The sequence below is a fragment of the Adiantum capillus-veneris genome, chromosome 27, assembly GCF_014529385.1.
Source record: "Adiantum capillus-veneris isolate H3 chromosome 27, ASM1452938v2, whole genome shotgun sequence".
Classification (NCBI taxonomy): domain Eukaryota; kingdom Viridiplantae; phylum Streptophyta; class Polypodiopsida; order Polypodiales; family Pteridaceae; genus Adiantum; species Adiantum capillus-veneris.
The window spans coordinates 125,617,570-125,630,593 of NC_140957.1; the positions used below are offsets into that span (position 1 = coordinate 125,617,570).

General features: G+C 40.7%; 1 protein-coding gene across 4 annotated transcripts; it reads left to right on the forward strand.

Moving 5' to 3' along the window:
- Positions 1-5,937: 5,937 nt before the first annotated feature.
- On the forward strand, positions 5,938-11,804 carry LOC147422721 (F-box/kelch-repeat protein At1g67480-like). 4 transcript variants are annotated; one of them, XR_015186808.1, is made up of 6 exons: positions 5,938-6,144; positions 8,371-8,663; positions 8,737-8,959; positions 9,294-9,679; positions 10,010-10,785; positions 10,901-11,162. XR_015186808.1 is itself a non-coding variant. In XM_086503278.1 (5 exons), exons 1-5 carry the CDS (start codon positions 6,135-6,137, stop codon positions 10,103-10,105), a joined length of 1,008 nt encoding a protein of 335 aa, XP_086359404.1. In that variant the 5' UTR covers positions 5,938-6,134; the 3' UTR covers positions 10,106-11,162. The 4 variants fall into 4 exon arrangements, 3 of the variants coding, with proteins under 3 accessions (XP_086359404.1, XP_086359402.1, XP_086359403.1); XM_086503278.1 differs by having other exon boundaries at positions 10,010-11,162; XM_086503276.1 differs by lacking the exons at positions 10,010-10,785; positions 10,901-11,162 and adding an exon at positions 11,180-11,804 and having other exon boundaries at positions 5,945-6,144.
- Positions 11,805-13,024: the final 1,220 nt, after the last annotated feature.

The window sequence follows — 13,024 nt, forward strand, 5'->3', positions numbered from 1 at the left end:
TTCTCTCTCACAACTTGAAAGATTACCTGGAGGTGTCACTTGTAATCCTCAAGATAATTTGAGTGGCTTGAATATTTTTGTCCATCGTGAGTTTAAATGCGGCTGGAGCATTTGTCAAGCCAAAAGTTTTAACTTATCAAATAGATCTTCTACTTGCGGCACGGGAAATCCTCTTCTTTTTTAGTAGCAATCCTATTTAGTGCTCTATAGTCGACACACATGTGATATGTGCCATCTTTCTTTTGCACTAAAAGTATTGGTCCCTTTTTCCACCAATTCATGCACTTGCCTCATGATCTCCTCTTGTTGAGCTTGTGAAACTCAATAAGGAGGTTTATTATGCGGTGAGCTTTCTAGTAGAAGCTCTATTGCATGGTCATCATCCCCTCATTTTGGAGGTAGCTCACTAGGGATGTCATCAATGAAAACATCTTGGAATCCATTTAGGAAATTAGACAACTCTAATTCCTCTTGATTCCCTTTATTGCTACTTGTGAAAACATTAGAATCGTTTACAGACTCTCTAACAAAAATCATATTATCAAAAGCAAGCGTATTTACCAGGGATATGGTGTTCCCCGAATCATTAACATCTATGTACATGCTCTTTTCCCTGTAGGTGAAGTAGATTCTCCTTTCAGGGAACTTCATGTTGGCAGCCATGCAATCAAACCATGGCGCCCCTAGGATTGCATCCTCATGTTGGAGAGGAGAGATTAAACAAAGTCTTCTTTGTCAATGTAGCTTTGGACATGAAGCCTCAACTTTCCAAATCAAGGGAGTAACGGAGGCATGCTATCCCTTGAAAGCTATGTCAGCAGTTACATTATCTCCCATCTTGAAAGCTTGAATGCCCAACATAGTGGCCAACTCCGTTGATATGAAGTTGTGAGTAGAGCCAAGGTCAAACAAGATGAAGGCATCATGCTCCCTTAATTTTCCCCAAGCATAGGAGAGGGATGAGCCTTTGCAATGAGTATCCTCTTTTGGAGCTTCGACCATGGAAGCTCTAGGAGTGTCATTGCGTACATTTCTTTTGGGGCAAGAACGATAACCATGTCCTTGCTCCCCACACTTAAAGCATTTATGGTCTTTATGAAAGGTCTCTAATTCTTCGGGAGAGAGCTTATTTTTACCTTTGTAAGCTCCTTTCTTCTTGGCCTTGTTGTTGTTGGTGTTGCCTTGGGAAGAGTTTTGAGCATTGCTCTTCCCTTTAGCTTCATTTAGATCCTTGTTTTCCACGGGCTTGAAATTTCTTCTCACCCCTTGTTGGAAATTGATCCTTGAAGCAATCATAGTGTGGTGGATGACTTTGGTGATAGTGCTAGGCCGTTGTGAGTTGACATACTCGACCATTTCTTCAGGTAATACCGCAAAAAATTGTTTCTTTTGTTCGGAGAATTCTATCCTTTGAAAGACTGTAGCTTTGAGATGTAAATCCCAAAACTTGTCTACATATCTGTTGATAGACTCGTTGAAGAGTAGCTTCAAGCTCCGCCATTCGGTAAGCACTTTGTCCTTTGCATCGCTTGCAAATAATTGCTTCATGATGGTAACTCGTAGAGTTTTCTATGTCTTTGGGGCCTCGCCATTGCCATGAAGGCTAGCCCACCATTGATGAGCAGATTTTTGAAAGTGCATAGCTACATGGTGTAGCTTGGAGGACTCCATGAAGCCCTTGTCTCCAAAGGTCGCATCAAATTGTTGGATGAAGGCCAATACTTTGTCTGTGACACCAAAGGTGCCATCATAGGTGAGAAAAGAGATACTCTTTCAGAGATACTCTTTCCTCCCTCTTTGAACTTTTTGAGCTTTTGTGATCTTCGCCATGCAGGGTATGATTTGCGATGTCCTCCCCTCTTGTATTCTCTAGGAGAATAGCCATAGATTTCGTCGAAAGAGAAGGAAGGTGAAGAAGAAGGAGAAGAGGGTGACCTCTTTCTTGCCTTTTTCTTCCTTTGTTTTGTCTCTTCCCTTTCGGAGTGACGAGGAGAAGAACTATGGGTTGACCATTTCCTCTTGGGAGGAGTTCGCGATAGTCTAGACCGCCGTCTTCATGAAGCCACATCTTTAGATAAACTTAGGGATTCACTTCTTTCTCGTTCTTTGGCTTCCTCCTCTCTTATGGGATAGAGTCTTCTTTTGGGAGTCTCATCAAGAGGCCTCCTAAACTCTCTCTCCTCTTGGAGAGGAAGGAAAATCCCATAAGCACGAAGTTGTTGAGTAACTTCGGCTTGTAAATAGGGTTGCCCATAGCTTGATGCAACCTATTAACAAGATAATTGATAAACATGGGGGCATCATCATTAGCACCTTCATGTAAAAAATCAAAGTTATCAATGTTAATTCTACTCTCTTGGTTATTGTCAGCCATGCTAATTATACTTATGTGTTTACTTAGTGTATTCTTTGGCAATTCAAAACCTTAGTTGCTACTCCTCTTAGCCTTTGAAAATAAGCACTTAAGTATCTACACCCACAGCTCGAATTGGTTAATTATAGAGAGTAGTAGGGTAGGTCTAACATAGCAGAATTGCCGAGGGATAGCTCCTTTTGGACTTCTTATGGTTCAATAATGGTAAAGCCATAGGCAAGTCTAAAAAGACCCCATTATTAAGACCAAAGCTCTCGAGGTGTGCACCATATCCCACATAGCGGGCTCAACAAAATTGATAATAGATCCAGTCCCACTTACCCTGATATAATTAACAAAATCAACCATTAATAGGCTACTTAAGGACCTCTCTTCTTAAGTAAGAAAGAGAAACCAAATACTCTAATACCAACGTAATGGAAATGGCCTATGAACTTTGAGAGTAGTGAAATTAAGAGAATTAAAGTGAGCATTTTTGTGAGATTACTTTGAGAACATAGAGGGTGAACTTAATTGATGGTATCAACATGAACATATTACTTAATTAACTTGGCATAAATAATACTTTTGCAAGAGAGGAGTATTAGAGAACATGACAATACTTGAGGACCGGATTTACTTGGAGTTGGTCCCCCCTCCAAAGGCGTTTGTATTATAGATTCTTCCATCAAGAGATACTTGGTACAATACAATCTTTGTGTTCCTTGTGACCTTGGTGATGCTATGAAGATGGAAATCTTCATGCATCATGAGCATAACATAAACTTTCCCAAGGCCTCAAACACCTTCGAAGGTGGAGAGAGCTAGTGGGAAATGAGGGTAGGGAAGAGGAAGAAGAATCATCCATAGGAGAAAGAAATAGTTCCTTACTTATCATCATTCTTCTTGCTTAGCATAGCATAATAGCATAGTAATGAAGATGAAGAAGATGGCAAGCTTAAGCATTGAAGCATGACTCTTGGTTGGATATGCATTCCATAGCCAAGAGTGTTGGTGTAGGCTCTCCACTTCTCAACAAGCTTGGAGAAGGAGATGGAGCTCTTGCACTTTGCACTCCACACAATGAGAGAATGTGTGTGTGTGTGTGTGTGTGTGGGAGAGTATACCCCCCTCTCATGCTTGGTCCACACCTCTCTCTCTCTCTCTCTAGTAATATTTAATCATATCATTTGGGACATGTGTCCTCTTTTTCCTCTTTGAGAAAAAGAACTTGATTATTTATTTTTATGCATCTAAATTCTTATTGGACCCCTTTAAAGATTATCCAATAGGATTCAAGCACATCATGAGAGCCACATGTGGATAATTTTTTGAACATGTATCTTTTATGCTTCTTAAGTCATTTTGTTTGAATTAAATACTTTAAGCACTTAGTCAATCTTTGAATTGAACACTTCAAGAACCTTAGTCATTTTAAGCATAAAAATCACCTCAAGCTTTGGGCAAGGTTCTCACAACCACTTTAAGCATCTTAACACCTCATGCTTGGGTAGGATTCCCACCTCGAGGTTATCCCTAGCTTGTGTAAGGTCAAATGACTTTTTAACACTAACTTTTGGAGGTATTTAATGAAGCTAACCCTAAGGTCTTTTAAGATCCATTAGATCCATGTTGATCTTTGATAGACTACCTCCTTTTGGACCCCTATTGAGATGTAACCATCTCTCCTCTTGGTCCCTTGCTGAGGTAAATCTAGAAGCACTTATTGCACATTGCTCTTTGGTAGACCGTCTCCTTTCGGACCCCTATTGAGATGCAACCATTTCTCCTTTTGGTCCCCTATTGAGATAGATCTAGAAGCACATATCTATATCCTAACTCTTGTTCCCCTTTTATCTTCCCATATTAAATGATCAGTTTAATATAAGAAAATCATTTGGTAAAGTTAGATATTATATTTTATGACATCATTCATAAGAAGGAATTCTTTTTCAAACGTGTTCTCCAAAGCAAACCATATTCACAATATAATTCTCTTCTCCTTAACACTAGTCTTGTAGAGAAATCCACTTTGGTGGCTTTTAGAGACTTTTGTAAAACAAATCACCATTATTTGTTAAGATCTCAACATTGAAAAACATTTCAGGCAAACATGATTAAGGCATAGTACGAGTTGATAATTTTTTTAAAGAAAATCCCACTAATGCAGAGATTCACTTTTTGAATCCACCTTTAAGAGGTACTTTGTCAAAATACTTAAAAGTTTACTAAAGTAGCTCAAGGATAGGTCAAATAATTTTTAAGCATGTTGAAAATTCATTGAGAAAAACCTAAAAATGTATCCAATAGACCTATCAAATTTTTATATTTTTGGGAGAAAGATTGACAATATTGAAGAAGCATTCCGTTTGGGTTACAATTTTATAGAGAAAATGTCTTCAAATTTTAAGGATTTTTAGCCACCAAAAAGTACTTGAAGAGGCTTATTTGCACTTGAAACGAACGATGAAGAGGTTTTGTGAAGTTTTGGTGTGATATGGAAAAGTTATGGTCAAATTACTAAAATCGAGCTTAAGCCACTTTAGTGGCTCAAGAAACTTTTGGGGCCCAAATACTAGTGCTAAGAGACATCCACCATTTATAGGCCTTGCCTTTTAGTGACAAGCTAGTCTACAATGTCTTGACTACATCTTGAGTACAACTAAGATGGTGAATACCTTCCCATTTACTAAGGACAATATTGAACTTATCTTTGTTGCATTCATTCTCTTCACCTCGAAAGACGGGTGGTTTTGTGTTTTTCAATAGTTCATCCACCTCTTTCTAAGTAAGAGACTGCAATGGGTCCAACTTGGAGCTCCACCTTGCTTCAGAGAGCCACGATTAGAATTTTCAAGTCCTGTGCCGGAAAAATTCATAGGCGGCTCACTTGTAGTGCGCTTGGCATAGTGGTTCATGAAGTGCACAACTAAATCCGACAATTTGGTGATATTTTCATTCAGGTGCACAAAATTTGCATCCTTGTTAGTGATGCGTGACTACAGTGCTCTAGATTCCTGAATGTCAAACAATTCAGTCTCATCATTCGTGCTAGTTGCCGTGCAGGTATTCTCCATGAAAGCAGTCCCACTCGACGCATGTGGTGCATACAGTGCAAAGACCTCATTAAATGAAGCCTCGTCTCACTGTATGCGCTTCAAAGTTCTCTTTGCTTTTCAATATTTGTAGCATTTGTAGTGCAAAGGCCGTTGTGCTCTATGCGGGGCAAGTGTACAATGGGACGCAACTCTAAGCTAAGTGTCGAGGTGTGAATGAGAGCATGTTGGAAAGGCAAGCCCGGGTTGGCAACCTAGGGTAGTCTGAACGCACCGTTACTCTAGTAATCCCAGAGGTTTCTCAAAAGGGTATGTATTCATGAATTCAATCGTAGATGCCTCTTGAAGTCTATCTGTGCACGCGCATGCGTGTGCACACACACCTGCTGCCCAAGCCCAAGCGTGTGCACACACACCTGCTGCCCAAGTTTGGGCTTGGTGTGTAAACAGCCTCAGGCCAAAAAAGCTTGGGCAGAGAAGGCTAACCGAATGCCTCAAATTATGAACAGGACACTGGATTGGTTTGTAAAATGCCATTAAATCTAGCCCAGATTACTGTTCATTCGAATGCGAAGTGTAACCACAGGAGAGACCCAAACGTTTGTTTGTGTGCGCGCTTCATAACACGCACATAGCAATGCCGTTTCGCTCTCTCAGGATGCGCTCTGCTTGCCACAGAGCTTGCTGTATCTTCACTCTGGGCCTTCCTTGTCCGCAAGAGCTGGATGGCTTCAGGCAAGATTCTCTCTCTCTCTCTCTCTCTCTCTCTCTCTCTCTCTCTCTCTCTCTCACACACACACACACACACACACACACACACACACACACACACACACACTGAGGAGTCAGAGCGTCCTTTTTTTTGGAACGGCGATTTGCTCTTTGACGACCAAGTTCTGCATTGCAGGATTATATATCGTGAAATGAACTTGCATTTATATTCTGCATTTGTGACCACAGGATGCGCGTACATTTTGGGCCTGCTTTTCTCGTTTTGTTAATGCATGCGTGCGCGCATGTGTGCGCACGTGCGTCCGTGCCTGGAAGTTTTCCTCACTTTGTTTGAGAAAGCAAGCAAGATGCTCAAGGACTATGGCAAGGTCAAGGAGCTCTTAGTAGCACCTTACATCACTTAAAATAAGCGGTATCGACTAGGTTTGATCTTCTTGAGCATTCTGAAACACATTTGCTTATTGCCTATTGCCCATCTACGCACTTGAACGTCTCATGGCTTATCAATATTGTTGGCTATGTATTGTAGGTGTATTCAATAATCACATTCTTGATCACCTAGAGAGTAGTGGGTCGACAATTTAGACGATTAGGATAAGTGTTACTGCTTTCATGATAGAAAGCTAAGGTTGTGGTAATGCACGTAAAGAAGCAAAATAAATCGGTGTTTGGATTGTTTATTTGGGCCAAAAATATGACCATGTATCAGAAATAATGCTTTCGCCATACCAAGAAGGCCATGTCATAAATTTCCTTTGTGGGAACTACATTGTGGTAATTCACTAAATTCAGGTGGTAGATGTTTAAAGGCATTTGATGGAGGGATGAGCACTGGCGCTCCTTTCCATTGCTTGGTATATTGCGTGTTGCTGGATGTTTCACTCAAGAGTGACTTCTCAATCATGGAAGTTTTCATACGTTGTACGATGCCCATGTCGTACAATGGTACAGTATATAGTCGTACGGTCATACATATACAAATACGGTCCAACCTTTTTTTTAAAATTGTAGCTTGTACCTTGAGTCTTTGGTCTTTGTGCCCACTCCCTAGGTCATTTTCCAAAAGTTGTAAGGCCCTTTTACCTTAGGCCTAGGTATAGTCCTAAGTCATGAGGTAATTTGTAGATATATTTTTGGTTTTAAAGAGTTTTTTTAAAGAAAACACATGATACTTATCCAAACCGTATGAGATAACTAAAATACAATGTATTTTTTCTCATACGAAACTGTACCGTACTTTACTGTGCGACCGTACGGTGACAACCTTGTTCTCAATTAAGACACTTTGTTTAATTTTATTTGTGGGAAGGTTTTGATGGGATGACAAACATACATGCCTGGTTGGCTTGGCGCATTGTATTTTGCCCCGTTTAGAGGATGATTTCTACATTAATGATCATGGGATGGAGAGCCCTATGCTGCTATCCAAGATCATTGTCCATGGTTTTTTTTTTTTGACTTGAGCGTTGGATGCTTGTCACATGCGCATTGCACTTAAGATACTGTTACAGGTCAGCATCAGTCTTAGTATAGTTTAGTATTTAGCATGGCACCTTGTGAGCCTCTAGAAGGACGGGCATGATCAAGCAGGTCATAGTTGCATACCCTCACTTGCATAGTGCAGTCATTAAGCATAGACATATGAAATTTGAAGAGTCACTTTAGTCATTTCTTAATAAGTGACTTTAACATGACATTTGTAAAAAGTAGGTAGGGAAAATCACAAAAAAGCCTTTAAAAGAGTCACTTGGCCTTCAGTTTTTATACATCATCACCATCATCAGCCCTAGCGTTTTTGCATCAGCTCAGCTTTAGCAAGAGATGCCTTGTTCCATAGTTTCTTTGGTGCAAGGTGCCTCCTACAAGTATCCCTCCATTTTAGCTAGACTACCTCCTCTTTTAGATCCTAAGCTAGACTGCCTTCTCTTTTAGATCCTATGGCTAAGTCCTTCAGGTTGTCTAGTAGTAATGCAAGGCATGAGCTGCCTCTAGGTATGATTACAATGAGGTCTGCACTGCAATTCCCTTCACTAGAAAAATCTTGTAGGAAAGCTCGTGGACCGAGTAAAACCAAGACTTGTTCTTGGTCGTTTTGCACGGGTTTAAGGGCTACATCTCTCTTATATTTGGCTTGACTTGGAGTCTCTCTCTCTCTCTCTCTCTCTCTCTCTCTCTCTCTCTCTCTCTCTCTCAATAGTCAAATAAATATAGTCCTCGATCGATTTTCAGAAACGGACAACAAAAGCTGGAGAGGGCTTTTTGGTGGAAAGAAAGGAAGGTTAAGGAAGACCATGTCATCCAGTGATATGGCTTGCAGACAAAAGAATGAGCTTCAAGGGTTGTATGCGAACAATTTCAATGCCTCTTGGGAAAGATTATGTTTGATCCCACGGTTACCAAATGATATAGCTCAGCATTGCTTGGCCAAAGTCCCAAGAGTGGAGTTGACCAAGCTACGTCTTGTGTGCACATCTTGGAAGCGTCTTATTGAGAGCAAAGAATTTTATCGCTTGCGATCTGAGGTATCAAGGAAGTATCTTGCATGCATTAGAATGTTTTTCGAGTTCTTTTGAGAAGGCTTGACACATTGAACAGGTGGGATCTGCAGAGTCATGGCTATTGGTTCTTGCTGAAAATCCAACCAAGACACCTTTCAAAGCATTTTGTCCCCGTGGCAATAAATGGTACAAAATGCCATCAGTCCCAAATTCGTCACAAACTTCTCTATGGCAAGGGTTTTCTTGTGTGGCTGTAGGCTGCAAGCTTCTTCTTATGGGAGGAATATATTTTGATGCTACTCCACAAGAATGCTCCTCAGGTAAACTTGTCCTGTCTTGAAGTCATCAGAACAGTCTTTGAAGATTATCACTCATGATTTTTTATCATAAACGTCCTTGCATATGGCCTTGTTGATAGATCCACACTTTTGCAAAAAGTGTGCTAAGATTAAAAAGCCATTTTATGTTATGTAAATGAAAGATGGAAACCTTGTCAAGCAAGCACTACTTACCCTGAGAATCAGCAACTAGCTTTCAACAGTCCTTGCATACTCAAGTTCTTGAGTCCCTAGTTGTGATATTTATGATGTTTGTGGAAAAGGCTTTGTTCAGTGATTGGGTTAATTCGGTGCATATATTGCTTATTAATAACAGGGGTAGTCTGCGGAGATGTTTATGTCTATGATGCAAGCACAAACAAGTGGTCCAAGGGTACTAGTATGAACACTCCTCGTAGTTGGTTTGCTGCAACAGCTATTGGCGAATATGTTTATGTGGCTGGTGGCCAAGGAAAAGACCGTTTTCTCAACTCTGTGGAGGTTTATGATACAAAGCAAGATTCATGGTCTTATGTTTTAAGCATGAGGTTTGTACGGGCCAGCTGCTATGGCTTGGCCTTACATGGTAAGCTCTGGGTGATTGGAGGTGAGTTTGTTCAGAACCGTTGTGGTGATAAGCTGGAACGAGGATCTGCAGAGGTTTATGATCCTTTTACTGGCTTTTGGAGTGTCATCCCTGAAATGTGGTTGGATACTCAAAAGGTAATTTTGCTGCCACATTCTGACATATGTGTGTGGGTGTGTTCTAATATGTGTGTGAGAAAGAAAGAAAGAAGAAAGTTCTATTAACGTGTGATGAAGCTCAAGGATAAAACGCTCTCACTCTCTCCTAATTGCTTTTTATTACCCCTAAGCACTAATTTATCTGTCTAGTTCATAACGAATATCGTTCTTTTAATACCTTCTTCTCCTCGTACTAGAACTCAAAATAAATTAAAAACTTCATTTATCAAAGGACTTCGAGTCTAATACAAAGCTGTCCTTCTCACAGTGAAGCAAAAAATCTGTCTAAATTTCTTGTCTGATGCTCAGATGACAGAGTCCCTTCTGCAATGCTCACTTATAGTTTCGGGCTCTCGTTTGGTGATTCTCACCCCCGGCATCCAGGCTTCAGTTCTTACAGGCTAGGAAGACGTATGCACGCATGTCAAAGTATTTTCCTCTGACCCCAATTGTGGGAGTGGTGGGGGTTTGAGTCCCAGTCACGAGAGGGTGTGCATTCCGATATTAGGGTGCAATCTAGATCAGTTGTTCTCCTGAGATGAGCGTTTCTCGATCAACGATCCCAGGTTACTGACAAGGCGGCCTTTGCATTGACAATGGCACACCATTAATCCCATGCCCAGGATATCTTGACAACCAATATCCATGATTTTGCAAAGCTTATTTCTTTGTGTGGTCCAGGGAGATTCCAAAGTTTTCATTGAGGGATGGGCAATATGTGTCGACATGTTTTTCCTGCAGTTGTCTGAAGGACTTTATATTTTTCATGGTCCAGAGAAATCACCTATGATCAAATTCAGAGTGCAGACTTTACATGATATTTCTTGGACAAGGGAGGCTGTCTAATATCCTACAGGAACAGACAATGGTGTAGGTCACCTATGACATGGATGTTATACAATTTGTAGGTTTGTATAAGAGACAGATTAATGATGCCTTGGGGAAGCTGGTTTGGTGAGAGAAATGTTCATCTTGGTACCTTCCCTGGCCTTTTGTGATGGAGGACTAAAGGGTCCCTTCTTCCTCTCTTAAGGCGCAGCATAGGGGTGTCACAGTCTCTTGGCTTTTGTGTGCTGCTACATGAGGTTTCTTAACTTCCCTGGCCTTTTGTGATGGAGGACTAAAGGGTCCCTTCTTCCTCTCTTAAGGCGCAGCATAGGGGTGTCACAGTCTCTTGGCTTTTGTGTGCTGCTACATGAGGTTTCTTACAGTGGATACTTTATATCATTTTTGGTAGCTAGCACTGGTCTTTATGGTTCCTCTACATTGCCAGAGGTGGAGAAAGCTTTTGGCAGAATTGTGTAGGCTTTTTACAGCCAGATAGAGCTTCTTTACTACTTCATGTTTCAAGTATCTTATCCTTTGCTGTATCCTGTGGTTGTATGGGTATTTTTTCTCACACACAGAGAGAGAGAGAGAGAGAGAGAGAGAGAGAGAGAGAGAGAGAGAGAGAGAGAGAGACTCCTAAGGACATGGCAGGTACCTGGACCCGGTACGGTGCACTGTGGGAAGTTGCTTTTTGTCCATCAAAGTAAGTTGATGATGTATGAGGATGAGAGGAATCGCTGGTGCCATGTGGGGTACTTGCCTGGTGGAGAATTGTATAGCAATAGGTTTTCTCGGTTTGGATTTGCCTTTGAAAGCGTTGAAAACGAGCTTTACATAGTGGGTGGGATGAGAATATCTCGGCAGCATAGATATTCCTTGCAGTCCTTGAATACAACAGAGGTCTGTAAAATTTCTTACAAACAGACTTTCAAATGCACGGACTGGCGAACTGTGGTGAGTATGGGTGATTGTGAAGGTAATGTGCTAGCTTCAGCTGTTTTAAGGTTTTGATTGCTTCTGATACATTGTGCCAAAATACCTGAGGCTAGTTGTCCGTCATCATAATAGGGCCTTTTGTAGCTACATTTCTGTGCTCTTTTGTCAACTTGCACAACAGCAATCTTGACCTTCCCAATGTAGACATTGTCGTTTGCACACACAAACGTGCCTTCTTGTCAAATTGTGACACTCCAAGGGACAGCACCACTGTCAAGGGAGGTTTTGTATTTCCTTTCTATTCAAACTGATAAGCATTGTAGATGATGATTCTCGAAAATATCCTTTTTATTTAAACTGATAAGCATTGTAGATAATGATTTGGTTGTCTTGGCTATGTGGCTATTCAATTTTGTATTGTAGGCTTGACCTTCTTGACCACTTTGTCTATTGTGTTGTCACTTTCACTCTGCTTTTGGGGTTTGCTCTTTTGGATATATGGTCTTAGCCCTTAGTCCAGAAGGCAAAAGGTCCATCGTCAAATAGTTGTACATGTATCTCCCGCACTTGGGGATTTCCATGGTGATGTAAAAAGCTGCATGTTGCACTACAGCAAATTCCTTACATATTTTACCTACAGGCCACCAATATCCTTGCCACTTGCTTAATCAAACCATTGGTCATTAGCTAAGTGTTAACCACAACAAAACACATGGGTGTGTCTCAAAACTGACTTGCACTCCTTAGGGCATATTACTCTCTTGAGCATTAGATCTTTATCTTCTTTGTAATAAAGGTATCCAGCTATCAAGGAGAATTTGCCGCTTTGGCATGTAAAAATTTGCTCTTGATTGATCGTCTGAGGTTGATTCGGACAAAATAGTAGTGTGTAAGTAGGTGAGCACCACTTCACTCCAATTGGGGGCCCATTTTATTTCAAACACTTGCATATGGCAATTCATCTACGAATTCAATGGTTCTTCTCCCCTTGTAATTAAAGACAAACGATCAGCTCTCCTTGCATTTTGTCTTTGTTGGATTGCCACTTCAAAATTCAACTAGAATAGAATGACAAACACAAAATTCTTCTTGTTACACTTGGCCCATTGATTACATAGTTGAGTGCTTGGAAGAAAAATTAATCTGTCAGCAAGTAGTTTTATGAAACTTTTAGTCTTACCTTTCCATGTTGGTGTAATCTTTTTCTGCTTGGTTTATTTGGCGACTTGCATAACTAGTTAGGAAATCCTAGGCAATTCCTCATGTTTCCTATATTTATTTATTATATAGACAGAACTTGAGAAGTCTGTCAATATCTTCCTCGATCTTCCAAGCAAAAGTGTCATTGTACATGTCTGGCCTTTGCTTCTTAGGCTTGGCATCCTCCTTGAGACATATCATGTATCGATGGATGTCAGGATCCACACCCTTGAAGTCCCTTGTAGGCCAAGAAAAGACATCCCGCTACTTTCTTAAGGTCTTGACTAGTAAAGACTCTTCCTCATTGGTCAGGTTAGTAGGCATCCGAACCTTTTTTGCTCTTCTCTAGGGTTTTCTAAA

Coding starts and splice junctions, on each gene's coding strand:
- LOC147422721 (XM_086503276.1), top strand. Junction 8,664..8,736: donor TTTATCGCTTGCGATCTGAG/GTATCAAGGAAG, acceptor CACATTGAACAG/GTGGGATCTGCAGAGTCATG. Junction 8,960..9,293: donor TCCACAAGAATGCTCCTCAG/GTAAACTTGTCC, acceptor TATTAATAACAG/GGGTAGTCTGCGGAGATGTT.